Source organism: Acanthochromis polyacanthus, chromosome 2 (assembly GCF_021347895.1).
Source record: "Acanthochromis polyacanthus isolate Apoly-LR-REF ecotype Palm Island chromosome 2, KAUST_Apoly_ChrSc, whole genome shotgun sequence".
Lineage (NCBI taxonomy): Eukaryota > Metazoa > Chordata > Actinopteri > Pomacentridae > Acanthochromis > Acanthochromis polyacanthus.
In genome coordinates, this window is record NC_067114.1 from 8,025,718 (window position 1) to 8,046,633 (window position 20,916).

Here is a 20,916-nt window from a genome sequence, read left to right on the forward strand (position 1 = left end):
ACGCAGTTTTTCCACCCAATTTAAACTCCACTCACACCTCTCAGAAGGAGCACACGCATCATTTGGAGAAGGTAAGATGAAACTTTTTTGTTTGAAATGGGAGAAGAATGAATCATTTTTGCTTTTCTGCCTTTTATTTACCTTAATTATCATGTCACCATCTGCTTTTGTTAAGCTACAGTATATCCAGGGTGTTTTGTTACACACTGAGGACTTGCATTGGAGCTAAAGGAGTATATGGTGCATTACTGTGACTTTTATCCTGAGATTTGGTTTTGCTAATGAGCTGCATCTACAAGATATATGGCTTACATTAGGACTTCACTGAAATATTGTTTGAATTTATTATGATTTCAAGACACAAATGGTTTTACTTCAAGTCTAATGTCTTTGTCTTTCTGAGTATAGTTTGGGCTCAGATGTTGCTTAAATCACTTTGTAGGCAGCTATGTGTTTGAATTCAGTTGCTGTTGGACATGTAAAAACTGTGAAGTCTGTGTGTATGAAAGAATTCCATGGTGGTGAATCAATAACAAGACAAGAAATTGTGTTGTTTGTTGGTTCATTTGAAATGCTGCAAATGGGCCACATTTACAGAGGCACATGGCTGACAGAGAAGCTACACCAATGCTCATCAGAGCTCTCATAGTAAGATTTACTCTCACGCTTTCTTTTCATGTAGTGGAGCAAATTACTATACGAACAGTAACACTCAGAATCACTAAGACAGGCTCAATTTCTTGTTTTGCAGTTGGCATTACTTTACACATTTGCACCGTGCTCTGGAGCAAATGTTAAAATCGGAGTTCCAGAGAACTATGACGGTATTTTTCCATGGTATCTAGCCAAGGTAAGACACTTCAGTTGACTTGAAATCAACAAATGATTTTTTTTCTTGTATTCATAGCTTTCCTATGTGGGGTTAGATGTGTAATTCTTCCGTTTGAACTTGTTTTTCAAATATAGCCACAGGAAATCCACCAACATGTACAATGTAAAGTGGGATTCTATAATTTGAGATCCAGGTTGACAATATCTTCTAATCTATATGCCAAACAAAGATCAAAAATTGTTAGAAATGTCTCAAATCCTGTTTATAAGACTAATGTTTCACTAATAATTTTAATGTAGAGCACAGAAAGTGTCCTCACATATAAATCATAGAATTTCCTCAAGATTAAAACTGAAGACATTTTCTGACAGCTGTCTGAGTGCATTTAGGAACATGTGAAAAGGCCATCATTGCTTTATAGACATACAATGAAGGTAGACGGCAGAAGAAATCTGCCTCTTTTTTTCCCCTCTCCTTCTTTCCCATTTTCGACACTCAAGGCTGAAGATGTATGAACATGCTGTCGTCAACACTGTACTATAATTGGCACACTCACAATGAGTTTCAAGCGTCAGACCCTCATCCTCTGCATTTAGTCTGGCTGGGTGACAGGTGGGGCGATTTGTTCGTATATGCCACTCAGACGTCCTCTGGATCATGCAGTAGCATGAGTATCTGGCAATTTAATTGACTGCATTATGATGTCATCACTTCTTGCATGAAACAAGTCTTTGTGTCGCAGTAAGCGCAATTAACCGCTGACTCACTCATAGATAGCATGTTAACAGCCAGAATGGAGGATAATAACCCCCATTTTGTGCTATAAAAGGAGTGGACCTAATAATTGCTGCTTTAGATTTTATTTCAAGGTAAACCTTCTTCATTTATTACATTGAATAATTCATTTCACAAACCTTACAAATAATAAAAGCACTGCAAATGCTTTTTTGTTCTTTCTGTTCATTTTGCAAGCCCCTGTGAATGAACAGTTCCATCATAGCACTGGCCTTAAATGTAGACATTTGGATCCTGAGATATTTTCGCATGAAGAGGACCTTCATTTAGGAAATTCAAAGCCTTTAAACCTTGTGTTCACCTATTTCGGCTGAACCTTCCTGCAAAATATTACAGAGTTGCAGTATTATTTAAAAAAGAACTTGGCCCTCAGGCAAATTCAATTCATCATGCCGGCAAAGAGAAAATTTAAGTGACCTCAAATATCAGTTGAGATCAGGTAGTGTGAATAATATATTGTTGTAGTAGAGCTTCATTTTAACTGAACCTCTAACATTTTACTAGGCAACTACAAAGTTGGAAGTGCTGGGTATCAAAAAAGCACAACTGAAGACAATGGGATAAAATCATCTGGCTTGTATGTTCAGTTTGTGACAAATATGACTCAAAACAATGTGTTTCCTCAGCTTTCAATTTATGTTTTCGTCGTGCTTTATGTACCATAATTACTTAATGACCCCCTCTGATCAAAATCAATATTGTTATTATTATTCAAAACTGGTTTCTGGTTCAAACATGTATGGCTAAATTACTCCAGTATCACAACTTGACATTGTTTAGCGTAGAATAATTTTCATGAGTGAAATTGTAGGTGAGCTGAAGCAAGTACTGAACGGGTGAATGGAGAGAGAGGCAGGGACTTGGTGGATCTGCTTATTCTGGAGGAAACGACTGGGTAGAGTTACACTCAACAAAAATATAAATGCAACAATTTTGTTTTTGCTCCCATTTTTTATGCGATGAACTCAAAGATCTAAAACTTTTTCCACGTACACAATATCACCATTTCTCTCAAATATTGTTCACAAATCTGTCTAAATCTGTGATAGTGAGCATTTCTCCTTTGCTGAGATAATCCATCCCACCTCACAGGTGTTCCATATCAAGATGCTGATTAGACACCATGATTAGTGCACAGGTGTGCATTAGACGGCCCACAATAAAAGGGCTACTCTGAAATGTGCAGTTTTATCACACAGCGCAATGCCCAGGGGTGAAAGTAAGCTGGTACGGTCCGGTACTGCCTGCTATCGACCGTTCACTCAGCAGTACATGAGAGCGCATGCGTGTCTACTTTCCGTAACACAGCGTTTATATTTTTGTTGAGCGTACATCTAAGCCATATTAAGGCAGGAAAAGAAATGTCAATATATAACTTTGATATGCAGTGGTGAGTTTTGGGGTTTAATCAGTGACTGGAGAGGGACTTTAAGATTTTAAATGTTTCATTTCTCAAGTTTCAGCTGGGCTTTCTGTAAAAATAGAGCTTAAAACCAAACCACTGGTGTCTGTAGTAACTCCCCTTCTGCTGTTTGTTCAGTCCTCTTGAACTTCACCGCTTGTTTATACCGCCTGCAGGAGCACAAAATGATGTTTGTGGGATGATTTTGTTGTTCTACTCTGTACAGCTCCACAGCTTGCCAGTGAATTACAGCGACCTGGTGGTGACAGGAGATGATGAGGGGATATTTGGAGTCGATGCTCAGTTTCTGTACGCTCTTAAACCGCTGGACCGAGAGAAACAGCCGTCTTACTCTCTGCAGGTAGCACATCTTATCCTGCCATATCATATTGAAGTAGCAAAAGAAATTCTTGCCTGTCTTAGTTCATGAAGAGCTGCCATGATTGTATTCTCTCAACATGCATCAAAGTCATATCATACAAATACTAGTTCATCATTTGAAGGGTACTCGTGTTCAGTAATGTTTAAAGAATGAATCTTTGTTTAGATTCTCATGAGGAGACTGTATGCAGATTCCAGCTTGTTCACTGAGGATATGTTTTTCTGTTGACTTCAGGTGTCCTTCAGAACATCAGTGCATCGCCAGAGCTTCACTGTAGAAGTCTGTGTCATCGACAAGAATGACAATGTGCCTGTTTTCATAGAGGAGAGCATGAGAGGCAGCGTGCAGCTCGGCCTCCTCAAAGGTACCAGAACCTTGTGACTGCATTACACAACCTGATTCAGTCTGTGCCACATTTGTCAGTCCTGATATATACAATACATAAATATTTCCGTAACAGTGGAAAACCTGCCTAACGTATCACTGGAAACTGTCTGCCCTTAACCTATTAACAGAATTAATGGTGTAGCACACTGGCTCAGTTAAGTTTTGATCACTGTAAAAAAAATAGTAATGCAAACTGCCTCAAGGCTTAGAAATGACAATTTCAGATACAATAGCCCATTAAAATTCACTGCGTGTGTAATTTTGTGAAGCGACATCAGCTGACTGTAAAATGCTAAACAAAATGCTATACTGATAGTGTCATGTTTTTATTAGGAAAATTCCAAACATTAGTCTTTAGCAGTATCTTATTTTCTTTTGTTTCTAAGTTCCCCACAAGGATCATTTTGCTGAAAACCAGATTTTTATGATGACTAAATGATGATTAATTTCATTTATCACATTGTCTGTGATCAAATTAAGCATTTTCTAGCTGGATCTACTTTTAGCTTTGTGTTTTTTGTCAACTTGGTGGCACAATCCAAGTTGTATTCTGCACTGTATGAATCCATAAATTTATAAACTTTGGCGGACAGTAATACCTTTAATTCCGATATGTCTCTGCATTTCCTGCGTATTTTAGGAATCCCATTCATGCAGGTGGAGGCTCTGGATCGTGATGACCGCAACACTGCCCACGCTGAGTTGCGGTTTAACCTGATGGAGCAGACGCCCAGGATTCCCTCCAGTCAAATGTTCTTCATTGACTCCATCACGGGAGAGGTTTCCCTCACCGAGGAAGGTCAGTCCCAGCTAGTGACTGAAGGGAAAGAATCAAGATCGTGGGACACTTTTAAATACAGGACATGCTTTTTTTTTTTTTTTTTTTTTTTTTTTTTTTTTTTTTTATAAACAGAGGTTAAAATGCAGGGTTATCTAGAGGGCTGCACTTCTGATACAAGAACACACAACATGCTTACTTATTTTTGATATTCAATTCATTTTTCCTCTACATTACAGTTTGAATATATTCCATTAGGATATATTGGCCCATAAGTAACAAGAAATTGCAGCAAAGAATGGCTTGACACATGTTTATGAAAGTCTAAAATCAGTTTTACCCTGCATAATTTCCAGATGTTAAGTATTTGGACAGTTACACATTTTTTTTTGTTGTTTTTCAGGCTCAGTGCTTCAGCATATTCAATTTGAAATAAGGGATGCTTTGTTAGTGCCAAGTCTCAGCTTTGATTTCAGCTTGGAAAATTCTGATCTTCTGTGTAGAACGGGACTGTACACAGCTTCCTCTGTACTGACGTGCACAGAGGAAGCTGTGTACAGTCCCGTTCTACACAGAAGATCCTAAATTTACGAGTTCAGAGGTTACTGGACAGATACAGACAAACAACATGTCATATTTAACATTTTGTGGAATGTTTTCTTTTTCTCTTGTATCATATCTTTCCTTCTGATGCTCTCACAGGCCTTTGCTGCAGCACCTTTCAGCTCTTGCTTGATGTGGTGTCTCTGCCTTTTGTCTGACTCTGAGTAAAGTGAACTCAGATTGAGATCAGATGGCTGACTCTGCCAGTCGAGAATTTTCCACCGCTTCACCTTGAAAAGCTTCTTGGTTGTTTTGACTGTGTGTTTAACATTGCTGTCTTCTGAATGATAAAATGTCGACCAATAAGTTCCAATGCATTTGGCTGAATTTGAGCACATAGAGGGACTCTGTATTTTACTGTCTTCATCCTGCTGCTTCAGTCAGCAGTGTGAGGCTTGACTTGCTCTGCACTCATGAAAATGCTTTTTTTGTCCAGTTATCCACAACATTTCTTGATCTAACAGATTGTTTTTTCCGATTTCTGGTATTCCCTTGCATGTCTGCTCTTTAAAATGTACCCAGGGAATGATATTGTCAAACCCACTACCTTTACTATATCTCTGATGGATTCCTGCTTTTTTGAGCGTTATCTTCTTCACTTGCATATTGTAATCTAAATGGAAACCTTCAGGCAATTCTGACTGAGCCATGCAAAAGAATCAGTTCTTTTTCTGCATTAACTAACATTGAAACAACACACACCTGTCCAAGAAATATTTAGTAGTCAGACATCCAATTATTTTTTTTAACACATCTAAATTTGGGCAGTGTGTATAAGAAAGGCTGTATGTCACACCCTGCTCATACAGTAACCCGACTCAAATTCAGACTGAGATCTGAAATTTCATGTCATATCCACTATTTCAACCTGGAAGTGCCAAAGCAGAGGCTCTGAAGAACAAAACTTATACAACTGTCAACTCACTTACATTAAAAAAACAAAGCGGAACAATTTCCCGCTCAATACGTAGATGGTCACTTTTCTTTAAATGTCAAATTCAGATGCACTTTAACCAAAATGGTTGGTTTGTTAATCTGATCTATGAAAAAAACAAAAAGAAGAGGAAGAAAATATCACCCACTGTATAGATGAAAATATCAATTTTAGCATTAACTTGAGAAATCCAGTATTGGTCAGTATCTAATCATATATGTAGTGCAGATATGGAAACAAACTTTAGCTTAAATTAAAAAAATATATATGAATACAATTTTGAATGTTAAGATAGGCACTGAGTGATGGTATGCAGACATACAGATGTAAATCCACTCTTTAAAAGTAATTCCTGTCAGTTGCAATTACTTTAATTGTTAAAATAGGATCAAAATGAGTTTAAAAAAAAAACAACATATACACACAAAAGAGCCCCTTATTAAATAGTTTCATACAGTCTTACTGCATGTTGCTTATGGAATGAAATACAAATAATGTGGATTTACATGTGCTGCAAAAGTATAATTCTGTTGACTAATGATCCTTCTTTTGAGCCAACAGACAGAACACACACACACACGCATGCAGTAAATTCCTGTGTGCTGCTGCTATTTCTGTAGCTCAGGTTTTGCCCTTTGTTACGGTTTGGCAGGAGCTGATGACTTTCACACTTGCCAGTCTCTTCCGGCCCACACTGCTGCTGATTTCCACATGGCAAGTAGCAGTGAAAATTGCCTCTTTGATTTTCTACCTTATCATCAGGCCGGCTGTACCTGATGAATATGATTGCTTTTAGAATGGACTCTTTGTATAATTTGTGACCCCTTTAAGCAAGCAATTGCAAATTAAGTCTTGAAAAGACTAAAATGGTTAAAAGCATGGACAAGTTGAGTTTAGCGTGTGATATATGTAGTATTTTATTTACCAGAGAGAAAATATAATCAGCGACAGAGTTCATGTGTTTTCAGCCTTCTTATTAACATGTTGTTTCTTTAAAGTCATTATTTTCCTTTGCAGCACTTATTTCTTCTCATTCATTGCACGTATGCAGTGTCATATCGTCAAACATGGTGATATTCAGTATAATTTACTTTATGCTTCAGATGTCTTTGTAAGAGAGGTACATTCTGAAATAAATGGAAATCTATTTCTAAAATCTAGTCATCTGTGACCTCCAGGATCTTCTACTTTGGATCCAGAGATGTGCGGTCGTTACAAGCTGGCAGTGATGGTGAAAGACATGGCTGGGAAGGCCAACGCTTTCTTCACCACTGGCATCGTGACTGTTGAGGTGAATGGAAACACGTGGGCATCACCTGATCCTGTGAGACTCCAGGAGAATCTCCCCGGACCTTATCCAATTCCCATCTCACAGGTGAGGCCGAAAGCCCTGATCAATATGTATTCACTCTGAAATCTTACAATAAAACCTTCTTTTTTTTTTTTAACAATCAGTTAAACAACACAGAGCAAACATTAATTTTAATGCATTTCCAACTATGTTATCACGTTACAATAAAACAAATGTCAATAGTCGAGACTGAGTAAAATGGCATCACATTGCTAGTTGCTGTTTTTGATGCCTCTCAGGACCTCCTAAGTGACCAAATACTAAATTATTGATGCTGTTCAAATGCCATGGATCCTTTCAGGCTACCTCCTCACTGAGTCACTTTAACTCACTCAGTCTGTTCCCTCTCCCACCCACCAACCATTCTGAAAGGTGTTATACAAATCTTACAGTTTAAAGGGAAAATCCACACAAAAATACAACCGGAGTGGGCGACCCAATAGCCGGGCTGTTAGTGAAAAGAGCACGAGGACAAGAAATGCCGTCAGCAGTGAATCCCTGGTTTGTCTTCCGGCCATTTTTCTGCTCTGCTTCTTCACATTTCTTTCCTGTCTTTACTGCAGCTATCAGATAAAATACCAAAACACATGATTTAAAATACATATGGAGTGTTTAATACTAGCTCAGTATAAAAATAAATATACTCTGCAGAAAGTCATTCTTGTGTATTTTTTTGGCACATTTTTTTACTTGATTGATTGATCAGTCAACAAAAAACTAGTCAAGAACTGTATTCATAAAATTACTTAAGCTTCTCAACTATCAGGCTTTGCTGATTTTTCTCATTTTCACTTTGAGCCACTTGCACAAAATAAAACCTCTGAATACATCATGACATTTCATAGGCCAAATCAATTATGCATTGATTAAAAAAAAATCACATTTATTGCTGATGACAACCAATTATGCAAGTATGCTTGTTGAAATTAAGAATTGAAAATGAATAATAGAACAGCCCTAAGGAAGTTACTGCACTACCCATTGTGACTTTATGATGTTATTTGATGATTTAATGATCTGAGGGATGGAAAACCTTATTTAAGTAAAAATGTGGATGTTTTTCAGAGTCAATCCCTGTTTCTTTGAGGACCAATTTCAGTTATAATTGTAGAAAAAACAACACGAAGAAAGTAATGCTTAGTAATTTCAGTACTTCTATGTAAATTGTGTATAAAAGTTTCTGATTCTTACAACACATCACTGCATTTGCATCTGTCCTTGGACTTGTCTAACCTTTTGTTTGTTATAATAGTAGCCATCCATATCAGCTACATGTCTATTAATAACTCAAAACCCCTCCGAGGTTTTGAAACATGGAAAAAAGCAGTTCGTTGGCTGTGGCAGATATTCTTTGTGAGGATTTTTTTTCCAAATGGACGCCTGCAATGACAGAGATTTTTATTTATTTTTTTCCATTCACTGCTGAGAACTGTGAAAGCAAATAGGTCTGTAGAGCGGATTCTGATGCAGAATTGAATGTGCTGCTCTGAGTCTGAGAGTCGCTGTGGCCACTAGGTACATAACACTACCTCCACCTCCCCCTCACTCGCCGTCAGCCTCTCATCTCTCCTGCGCGAACATCCCCCTCCACCCACTGAAAACGTGTGGTGTGTGGGCACATTTGATTTTTTTTTTTTTTTTTTTTTCCCTTTTTTGACATGTTTTCAAAGGCCAGTCTATAATAAAGTCTGTCTTGATGTCTTGTAGGTTTAATATCAAATTCTAGAATATAACACTCAGTTTAGTGACTTTATTTCAATATTAAATATCAATAAAGAGCATCTGTGTCTCTGTATGGAGATGAGGCTGTCTGGAAATATTTCAGTGGGCAGATTCCATCTGTGTATTTGTTTTAATTCCTAATTAAAAATGTGTCAAGAGGGCGAGAAATGAAGCCTCTTTGTTCCATGACTGAACTGCATACATGAAAAGCATTTAGTTACAGAGTCTCATTTGTCCTCGTCCCAAATCTAAATCACACAAAATTGGATTAGGTTAACATGGTGTTTACTTGGGGGAAGCCTCGTTTCGCCCACAGTGAGCAATCACTCTGCTGTGCTCAGTAGGTGGTGGGACTAACCGCTGTTATGACACATACAGAGATAGTCGTGTTCAACATCCCACTCTGTGGATCCCACCTCCCCTACTGTCTCGGATAAATGGAGCAGTCAGGTCCACATCCACTCATCTGTGAAAGATATTGTCTTTTATGTTCTGACATTATCCACCGTGTGACGGATGCTGGAATCCTTATGCTGCTTAGCATGCTGTCTGCATTTCTGCTGTAATCATTCTCTTGTATAAACGTCTGTTATGAAAATAAGCTCAGAGTGCTGCTGTGATCAATTTTCATGATTCTGCAATCAGATCAAACCGAGCTCTGGCTGTAAATTTATATCCAAACATTTGTTATCAGCACTTTTGCGTCACTAGGGCGATGGAGGTTAATTTCAAATGGTTATCTATTATATTTTTTTCTGATTGCCTAAAACTTTGATTATGTAATGCAATCAGCAGAAGTACTTGAACTCCGTAATGCAATCTATTGAGACTTGGAAGTGGGAGACAGGCCTCGGTGCCTGTTGAATGAATGAGTCAAAGCTCTTAACTGCATTGAATAGTCAGTATTCGCAGTCGGATGAAATCTGATTATCTGTTGTGGAATTAGTTTGAGCCTTGCTCGACCTTCGTCACAGCCTCATAATCAGTTTTCAATACTACAAATGATGCTTGCATCAACGTGGCAATTCAATAATATGTTAGTCATCGAAGGTGATCTCATGTTGTGAACAGAAACAAGGTTAAAGCTGTTAATCATTATTTGTGTGGTAACATTTCAACATCTTACAGGAAAGGACGTACTTGCAGGGACAAATGTATCGAAAAGCATCACCTCATTCTGCAATTTGCCTCTATTTTACAGAGCCTTTTTGTTTCTTTCAGCACTAAATATCAGACAAAGTTACTGTGCCAATGAACTCACAATGTGAGGGATGACCTCCTTAAACAGTATTATTTTTTGATAGTTTGTTCAATATTTGTGCAATACCTCTATCATTGAAATAGAAAATGCTCTTTTAAGATGCATTTTTACATAAAAAAAATTTTTTGCACAAAGTTACTTTCGTAATGTTGAAAACAATATTTTTTCGAATTTTATTTTAACCTTCTTAAAAGTGGGAGAAAAAACATGATTCTTGAGCAATAAAATAATGAAAAAATGTTTTAAAAATAATTTTAACTTGTTTGTGAGTAGTGTGGACTGCAACATTAAAGAATGAAGATTAATGAATGCTTTGAGTTCAGTCAGATTAGATTTTATATGATTTCAGCTTCACTGAGGTTCAACTGGTTTAACAAGTACCATGACAAAGTCGGTAAATTCAGGTTAGAAAAACATCCGATTGTTGGTTTTTGTGTGTAACTTTAAAAGTTAAGTAAGCATTTTTTATTTTTTTTCAAAAGTTGGTGTAGACCAAATAAAAGGATCAGAAAGTAGAAGTTGCAATGTGGCTATCTGAACTTTGCAAGATGTGCTTGTTTTATTTACAGTTTGATTCTGTACAGTTAGGAAAATAAAAAGTGTTACTGCAGATTCAGTGCTTTGACACCCAAACAAGACAACACTCACCTTGTTTGTGTTACTCAAACTTTGAATGTTCTGCTGTTCATTTGAGATACACACTAAAATTACACACTAGACTTATTTGTTATTCATTATTTTCATTATTTCACAATTTATGATCATTCTGCTCAAGCTCCACAATAATTTCCGAATCTGTAAACTGTTATTTTAAATGCAATGTCCATTATAATTTCCCTAAGCTCAAGGCAGCATATTTAAATAGTTTCTCTGGCAAATTCAAGTGTCTGCAGCTTACATATAACAAAAGAAATAACAAACATACAAGACACGCAGGTTAGTAACATTCACATTTTAGGTTTGTATATACTTTGAAAAACTTGCTGCACAATACTATAAAAAAATTCAATTTTTAAAATCTCCACAAGTATTAAAGGTCAATGTACAGTATTTACAAATTCCGAGGCACCGTGATGTAAAGTGATTTCAAATGATTTAAAGTGATTTTGACAGGTAGTAAGACAACGGTTGTGTAAAACTACAGAGACAGAAACCTGGAGCTGGACACACTCCTCTGCCTGATCACAGTCCTGTGCAGAGGATGCTGGGTCTTGTCCAGGATGGAGAGAATCTTCTGTCTGCTGCTAAAACCAGAGAGTCCAGCTCTGTGCCCTCCACTTAGCCATTTCTCCTCACCAGTTTGTCAAGACATACAGCTTCCCTCTGTTTAATGCTCCCTCACCAACAAACTACAGCATAAAAGCAGTTAATTAGATGTCAAAATAGTTTGATTCCTTTAATTAAGCAAAATAACTGATTAATTGAGAATTTGTTTCAGCTCTGGTGTTTTAGCTTTTCCTGATTTTGTGGTTTCAATGCAGCGTGTTGCATTACTTTCATTAATTCAGCAACTCTGCAGACTAAAGTGCCACCGAGAGAAGTACGGAGACGAGCTATCAGGGGAGACACTGCACGCTCTGCAGACTCAAATGCTGACAAAGGCAAAACAGATGATTTCATAGATGTTTTGTGTATAGCCTAACTTTATATAAAACAGTCAGCGATCATTTATCATTTTTCTTCAAAGCTCTCGGGTCTGAAAACACTCCAAAACACTGAGAGGAGGCCAGCTGTATGAAGTAACTCTGTGTATACAAGAGCGCCGGGTTTGAGCAGCTATATCCAAAACAAGGGAGGAGTGTGTGACAGTGAATTGAGGAGATGCACATGCCCTGAGTGTGCATCAGCTGTGCCGCGACCGGGCTCCTGTCCTTGTTGGGTGCTGTTTGATGGCTACTAGGGCCCTTTCAGCCCCTCTGCACGGCCGTCTGTCAAGGGTTGTAAAGCAGAGTGGAAAATCCCCTTCAGCCTGCACAGTTAGTTTTGGCTGTGCTCTCTGTTCCCCATCATTGTCAGTGCGTTCGTTTTGCTCCTTATCATGTAAACAAATGGTAGCTCATCTTTGTACTTTAACATCGCGTACGCTTTGCTGCAAAGCTCTCTCAGACCCAGATAAAAAAGCACTTCATAATTCATTTCATGAGCTTTGTTTGTACCCAACACACTTAGATATGGAGAATTTTGCATCCATATAAATGTTTGTGTGTGTGTGTGTTAATATAGGTCAAATGGAGTGGGAGTCAGGCAGAGTACAGTCTGGAGGGGGAGTTTCCAGAGATGCTTTTCACCATCAGCAGAGAAGGAGTCATTTATCTCAATGCACCTCTGGACAGAGAGACACAAGACCAGGTCTGTACTGTAGCTGTAAACTACAGCACCTTATGATGAATACAAGCTCACTATTCTGTTTAAAATGTCTGAGCATTAAACATGGCAGTGCTACATCTTTTCCTTTATGAAACACGGAAAACCTTGATTTCTTTATTTGAACACTATTGTAGTGTGTTTCTTTCGCATGTGACAATAATTTCTTGTATTTAAACCAGCAGAGGCAAATATGATTCAGTGGGTTTTGGTTATAAGTTGTTTAAGAAGCTGATGAATGTTACCAAGACTCAAATGGGATAAAATGAATAACACCAAGTGACAGATTTGATGGCACTAATCATGTTGTTCATTAAAGCTGAGGCACAGTGTTTTGTCCATCATAACCGTTCAGCATACTAGAATTGAAGTAATTTGAGTGAAAACTAGACCTTTGCATGTCCTCTTGCCCACGGTTTAAGGCAGGTGAGATGATATGAAGAGAAGCAAGGTCCACAATAGGAGTAGGATGTGGTGGCTGAATTGGTCAAACGGAGGATTTTAGCTCATTTAAGCATGAATGCTGATCTGCATATGCTTGTCTGTGGGAAGGGCTGAAGACAGAGGAGACGTGCAGAAGGAGGGCTGTAATTGCAAATTATGCCGCCCCCCCCCCCCCCCCCTTCCTTTCCAGATTTCTCCCTAAGATAAGTGTATTAGAAAACCTGCATTTTAATTAACTCTTACTCACAGCTTAATGGTCTGTTAATTGAAGGGACCCTGATACAAGTTATTGCAACAAAGCTGAGCAATGAGTTCATTCTATTTTTAAATCAAACAAAGATAATTAAGGAAGCAGCCCATAAGCTGAGACGCACAGCTCTGCTCCTAAACCATATAGTGCCTTTAGCTACAGATTATTGTATTATGGCAATGACTGTAAAGCTAAGGTCATGACTTTAAATGTTGCTCCCTTTTAGACCATGGAAAGGATTGTTTTTTTGGGTAAGATTACAAATTTGAATCAATTTGTTTATAGTTTACTCGTGGGTTTTGCGCATGACTGAAGCTCCTGAGAGCTTTGAATGGCTCGGTGAACAGTACATTCTGGCACAAATGCTTGAGTGGCCAAAGAATAACACAGAGACTGAGCTACAACAGTGGAAGTGATTAGTGTTAAAAAACATGCTTCTAGCACACTGCATTCTGTCTCCTGCAGTGACCATTTAATAAAGGATTGAAAATGCTTCATCAGCCTGATGCCTCATGGGCTCTGTTTAGTCTGCAGCTGACAGGAATAAGAAAGCACACACTTCTGCATTATATTACATCCATCCATTATCTATACTCCACTTAATTCTCATTACAGGTGTGGGGGGCTGGATCCTATCCCAGCTGACTTAGAGTGAAGGGAGGGGACACCCTGGACAGTTCTCTGGTCTATTGCAGGGCTACACAGAGAGACAAACAAGCACACTCACATTCACACCTATGGGCAATTTAGAATTACCAATTAACCTCTGCAGGGGCTGCACAGTGGCGTAGTGGTTAGCACTCTCGCCTTGCAGCAAGAAGATGGGATCTTTGTGCATGGAACTTGCATGTTCTCCCTGAGCATGCGTGGGTTTTCTCCGGGCACTCCGGCTTCCTCCCACAGTCCAAAAGTATGCTGAGGTTAACTGGTTACTCTAAATTGCCCATAGGTGTGATTGTTTGTCTGTATATGTAGCCCTGTGACAGACTGGCGACCTGTCCAGAGTGTCCCCTGCCTTCGCCCAAGTCAGCTGGGATGGGCTCCAGCACCCCCCGCGACCCTAGTGAGGATTAAGCGGTGTATAGAGAATGGATGGATGGATGTTTTTTGGACTGTGGGAGGAAGCCGGAGTACCCGGAGAAAACCCATGCATGCACGGGAACAACATACAAATTCCATGCAGGAAGATCCCAGGCCAAAGAAGAGGATGGAGAGGACCCATATAATGAAGAGAATAGAACAGCATGTCATGAAACACCAGGAAGAACCAAGAAAGACGGGAGAGCACAGAAATGGCCTGAACAATAATGAGGAAGAATTTTGAGGGGGAAGAGGAGGTAGAGGAGGATACAGCTGGTGGAGACAAAGGAACCAATCGGAGGGCAGAATGATAGGACAGGTGCGAACATTGACCAGTTGCAGTGCCTTGTTTAGCTGCCTGTAGAGCCAGTCAAGTCATTCTTTCTCTTGATTCCCAAAGGAATAAAGCCAGCCATCCATTCAGAATTCCTCTTAGGAAAATTGGGATTTCATGCTTGGAAGATGGAACGCTGCAGGGTTGGAACGCGTTAGCTTACACTGTGGAAAAAGACACAACCTATGGGGTGCAAAGGAGATATATATTCTGTATTTTTTTAATATCCATCCACACTGTGAGCTAATTCCCAGTCTGTAGGTGGCATTGAATGTGATGCTCTACCTGATCTGAGGTCACAATGTCCAGCTATGACACCTGCCCAACCAGATATTCCCTGCTTGTTATTTTTTTCTTTTTCTGTCCCTAGACAAATATTGTGTTTAATTTTTTTTATTTTGCCTTGTCAGTTCCAAATCAGCATTGTGGTGGAGCGTCCAGATGGCAGAGAGATTGCCAAGCCTGTAGAGTTGCGGGTGATGGTGGGCGACGCCAACGATAACAGACCCACCTTCCCTCAGGCACAGTACCACACTGTGGTGAAAGAACTGGCTGCTCGAGGTACCGGACAGCTGTTATTTACTTTGGCAGTCTCAAAAAAATATATTTACAAACTGTTTTTTTAATATGTTGATACGAGTCTCACTTTTTGTAATCCATCATGTGTTTGAAAATACGTGTCCAAAACTGCTCTGATTAATCAGTCTACAGGAGGATAATTATTTAACTTATTCGAGTTTGTTGCCTTGTTAAAAATTCTAATTAGTTATCATGTTTGACATCACCATAAACAAATAATGTATCCCAATAATCTTTTGACTCTATAATGGGATTACTATTTTACAACACAGTGGGGAAAACTGAAGTCTGACAGTGATGCAGCAGTCATAAAAGGGTTGTGATTGCTGGATGCCTTTTGTGAAAGCACTTTGGGATTTTTGCCAGGGCACAGGGGAAAGCACCCTCCCCGTTACCCGTGCTCATAAAAAGCACATGGTGTGTTGTGACATCTCAGGTCCTGGCATAAAAGCTTTCTGTGTTGATGCTTTAAAGCGTTTTGGTTCTGGGAAATGAATTAGACAGGACAATCTGTTAATCTAAATGGAATCACTGAGTGAGGATTAAATGAGAAAGCTATTGTTATATCCTTCAGCCTCCCTTCCTCCCCCCATTTTCATTGTTATGTGATGGTAAGTTATCACAGAGATAAGAACATTTTGGGTTATTTGTTTTACAGAAACCTGCGTCATAACCGGTAAGAATATTTGAAATATTTGCAACAAGAAAAGCAAAGATTCCAGGAAAAAATACTGCATTGTATCTAAAAAAAGATACTCTTCACTTTCACAAGGCCTGCTTTGACTGTTCTGTGTTGTTTCCCCAGGGACAGAAATCTTGACAGTGCAGGCAGCTGACAATGATGATCCCAAGACAGACAATGTGCGGATCTTCTACCGTTTAATCGGGCAAATCCCAGAGAGTCCTCGTGCCCTGTTCAGAGTGGACCGTGACTCAGGGGTCATCTCAGTCCAAGCAGACAGTATGGAGGGCACAGCACCACAGTACACCCTGACCATCACTGCTGAGGATGCCAAAGGTAACTTTATTTTTTTATACAAACATAGAAATCATAAATAAAGTTGCAGATCACTGTATATTTTTACTTTCTATTCTTTAAAACTTACAGGTTGTAGCAAGGACATTATATTTGAGGTACAAATTGAAAATAGATGGAAAATATTATAAAGTGGTTAATGTGCCAAGAATGTACACAATGTGTATAGATGTATCACTGCAGCCTTCATAATGTCAGACGCATACTAGCTTTGCGAGGCTCGGTTAGTACGTTGACATCCAGGGGATGTATATAGGTTCTGGGATGACAGATGATGTGGTCTGCATGACTCATGGACTCGGGGCATGATGGAGGCAAGATGAGATACTTGCTTGTTCCTTCAGCATATTTTATTTGTGTGAAGGCCTGACCCTGAGTCACTAACGGAAGCTGTGATGATGTCCCTGGCAGGTCTGAACAGTTCGTGCACTGTGGTTGTGACCGTGCAGGATGAGAACAACAACCCGCCCGTCTTCTCCCAACACGAGGTACGAGAGCACATGTCCGAGCAGACAGAGACGAAGACACACTTCTGATGCATCGATCTGCTCAGAGCACGATAAGAAAAGCCTTCTGGGGGAAATAAATAAATAAGTAAAGGCAGGCCAAACATCGCGGGCCATAATAAGTGGCTGCTGGAGTGTAGACTGTGAATGCGCTCTGCAGGTCACTGATCTAATTTTCCTGGCGGGGAACGAGATATGGCCGCTAATCTCAGGCTTATAGTGATGGCACCATGTTATTGGAGGAGTTTTATTCAGTTCTTTGTACTCTAAGTGGACAGTGTTTTTAGAGTTTAATCTGATAAAGCTTTCTTTGGAGACTAGTTTCCACTCATTTATTTATAGCTAAAGCCACATCATGACGACACAGGGCTATCCAGTACCCTTAACATTTTAAAAATTATATGAGAGCCAGTGTTATGTGAGCCTACTGAGTTTCATAAAAATATCTCTATTAGCTAATTATTTTACCACCTTATGAGGAGTAATCCACGTCCTGTTTCCTGACATCTCTGTAGTATTAGCTGTCTTAATTATCTGCTTTAATTTTCCGTTACAAACTCATTTCCATTTCATTTGCAATACTGAAAATATCTTCAGGAGCTTCCTCCAATATCTGCCCTCATCTTGTTGAGCAACACATCATTAATTCTGCAGTCAAAGGCCCAGCATGAAGCAGGACAGCGGTTTCCCTGGTTCTGCCATAGCCACTGGTGTGAACCGAACAGAAATAGGCTAAAGATAGGCAGTTGCAGAAAATCCCTTCACTTCCACCCACATGTCCTGCATAATAGAGGAGGAAAGAAAAGCCGGGAGGGCTGGGAGTTATGTGGGAGAGCCATCATACTGTGATAATGGGGAACCAGTTCTATAGTTGTTCTTGCTGTCAGACCGTAGTGACGCTGAAAGACATTACAAGCTGTGAAGGAACGTTTTATTTTGAGCGAGAAGAGAAGGCTCTGCTTTGAGATTTGACAGTGGAAATTGGCTTGTGGAGCTTCGGCACGAATGTCTACTCCAATTATAGGAGACAGAATTCAGACTTAATAAAGCACCGTGCAGTATATATTTTTGACACATCATCTGCCATCATGGTATTCTTTACATTTTAGCCTTGGCTACACTTAAAGATTTTAATCATGTTTTTTTTTTTCCAATTATTGCTGAACGCTCGTTTTCAAGTTGATTAAAATACATGCACACTTGTTCAGATAACACTACCACACACAAACACACACTGACACACACACAGAGGTGGAAAATGCTCTTGAGCAGGTCACGCCTGAGCAGTGCAGCTTTTTCCATGGCAATGCGAAGCCAGCGCTACAGGGGGGTGATGTGGGAGGTGAGTGGTGACAGGACTGGGTTCAGCGACCCTGTGGATGGAGCAGCCAGATCACAGGCACGGCTGCTTCACCAGAGGACATCTGCGAGTGGCAGATTAAACGCCGCTCTAAACACACAGAGGCCTTCAAATAAAGGTCAGTTAACACCAGGAGGGCAAGAAGGGGCAAATGGACGCTCACACGCATCGTCTCAACAGAAAATTGGACAGTCAGACATCTGTGACTTTTATTGGCCGCCACAAAAATTGTGACACCAACGGCTCTCTGGCAACACTTACTGCGGCTGTGTGCTAAAATACATATTTAATGTCATTATTTAATATGTAATGCAGCTGTTAATGCAGAGCCAGCTGAGAATAGTACATTGATGACCCTGACTTTGTGGGTCAATATAAAAAAAATACAGTTTTTATGTTCATTATGATCATGTTTTTACAAATTCCATAATTTATTATGGAAGCAATCACTTATTAATTAAAAAATGACTTATCACTAAAATGTCAATGCAATAACCGTTCAAATTTAATAACAATCACCTTCTAATTAGCTAAACAATAATAAAATGAGCTTATTCAAAAAATGTTTTTTTTTATATTAAATTTATTTTTTGGCAATATATCAAATTTTATATGGAAGATAACAAATTGTGTCTGCGAAATCAATTCCAACTAAGTTACTCATTACAAAAACACCTCATGGAAGTGTGTTAATTCCAGATCACATGACCTGCTCCACATGATGTCATTTCCTCCTGAAGACTGGCAACACTCCAAGACTTTCTTAGTTATTTAATATAAAGTAGTGTGTGAGTCAAGGGTGGATTTATCGCACATCAGCAGGTTTACTACATTATCTTTATGAATAGCTTTCACTTTCAATTTTATTCAATTTTGTATCAAATATTTTAGAAGCATCTTTCTTTAAAAATGTCATGTGGTGTTTGGTTATAGGTGGCCATGTTGATTTTAGGCCTGAAAACAGCAAAAATGTCAACTATGATACCTGTCTACTATGTGACAAAAAGCCCCACAATTATATATTGACCCTTGTAATTCAGTAACTGGCACATTATAGTGATCTTTGCTTTAAATTGTGTCTTTAAACGTGAGAAAATAATGTTGTCCAGTATATTTTCGAATATGTTTCAGAATGTTGTCATTATTGTGCACAGTATCCAATGGTTATAATACTACAAATTTTATCATTTTCTTCATCGGGTCATAATGAAATTCTTCAACTGTTTTCCCATAATGATGCCTCTTAAGATAAATCTAATCTAAATAGCAGTAATTCTACACCTTATTTCTTTAACCAGAACGATTTGCATGTTTATTGCACCTTCTTTTGTACATTGTTTTCCTTATCCTTCTTGAATGTAACACATGTGATCTACTTTTTGTCTAATATTTTTTTGACTTTTTTCAGTGCAAACATTTTCCATAAAGAGAGTCCAGCCAGTCAAAATCTGTTAAAAATAGAACAGGTTACGTCTTCAAGTTTGACATGGGAAACTCTTGTCAATAAATAAGTGGTTTCTGCTCAGTAATCATTCATTTTCTGTCTCCTCCCCATCAGTACGGGCCCTTTCACATCCCAGAGGACGCTCCGGCGGGCACCACGGTAACAGCTGTGCAGGCAGGGGATGCAGATGTTCGGGGTGGAGACAGCTGGCAGGTGGACTACCGTTTAGAGTCTGGAAATGAGGAGGAGGTCTTCACATTGGTGACAGACAAACAGACCAACGAGGTCTCACTTGTGCTCTCAAAGGTGAACAGCCCAAAACATCCTGCAACCTCGTGTGCACACATATTTGACCACCAAAAGTTTAGATTAAACGGAGAAGTTAATTGTTTTCTTTGTCCTGTTCAGAGTATGAGAGTGTAAACAGACCTCTCCTCTCAGGGGCACAAATCATAATGCCAAGGACGATTTTTGGCTTGATGCCGTGTGTCTGTCCTTGGGGATGTGTGCCATGCTAAGAGCCCATTCAGTAGCTAATCGTATCAAAATAGCAGCCACATAAAGTATTTTATGGGGGCACGATTTTAATAACACATTGGGCACGTGTGCGACAAGAAAGGCCGGAAAGGAATCTTCCAATACGTCAATACTTCAGGCCTGAAATAGAAAGAGTCCTGATGACAATGGGATGTTTTAGCTCAATAATCTCTCGTGTCCCCAGGGCGCATCACCCTTCGCCTGCCTCCTATAATCCAGCAGGGCGTTTATGGATGCATGTGAGAATGAGTGCGTGTCTGTGTGGGTTTGTGTGCGTCTCTCAGTAAAGTGGGCTGGGCAAGAGACACTCCATTATTTCCAACCTCTCTGTGGGAGTTGATGAATGTGATTGAACCGTTGCTCCTCTGAGATAAAGCACGAGATGTCCAAAAGCTAAAAATGGATCCTGCTGCATTATTTCACATTAACACAGGAGGACCTCCGATTTTTAGAAGTGAGAAGATTAAACTCTTGTCTCTTTGAGTAAGTGTGCTTAAAGCTCTTGTACTGACCTCGCTAACTAACTCTAGAAGGG

General features: G+C 39.3%; 1 protein-coding gene across 1 annotated transcript in view; it reads left to right on the forward strand.

Moving 5' to 3' along the window:
- The first annotated feature begins 603 nt into the window (after positions 1 to 603).
- Positions 604 to 20,916, forward strand: part of cdh16 (cadherin 16, KSP-cadherin) — a 29,021-nt gene continuing 8,708 nt past the window's right edge. Inside the window, exons 1-11 of the mRNA XM_022201528.2 lie at positions 604 to 648; positions 752 to 850; positions 3,256 to 3,390; positions 3,646 to 3,775; positions 4,439 to 4,597; positions 7,292 to 7,488; positions 12,671 to 12,796; positions 15,330 to 15,480; positions 16,304 to 16,516; positions 16,946 to 17,022; positions 19,959 to 20,150. Coding sequence (XP_022057220.2) covers positions 604 to 648; positions 752 to 850; positions 3,256 to 3,390; positions 3,646 to 3,775; positions 4,439 to 4,597; positions 7,292 to 7,488; positions 12,671 to 12,796; positions 15,330 to 15,480; positions 16,304 to 16,516; positions 16,946 to 17,022; positions 19,959 to 20,150 — 1,524 coding nt within the window. The remainder of the gene's footprint in view (positions 649 to 751; positions 851 to 3,255; positions 3,391 to 3,645; positions 3,776 to 4,438; positions 4,598 to 7,291; positions 7,489 to 12,670; positions 12,797 to 15,329; positions 15,481 to 16,303; positions 16,517 to 16,945; positions 17,023 to 19,958; positions 20,151 to 20,916) is intronic.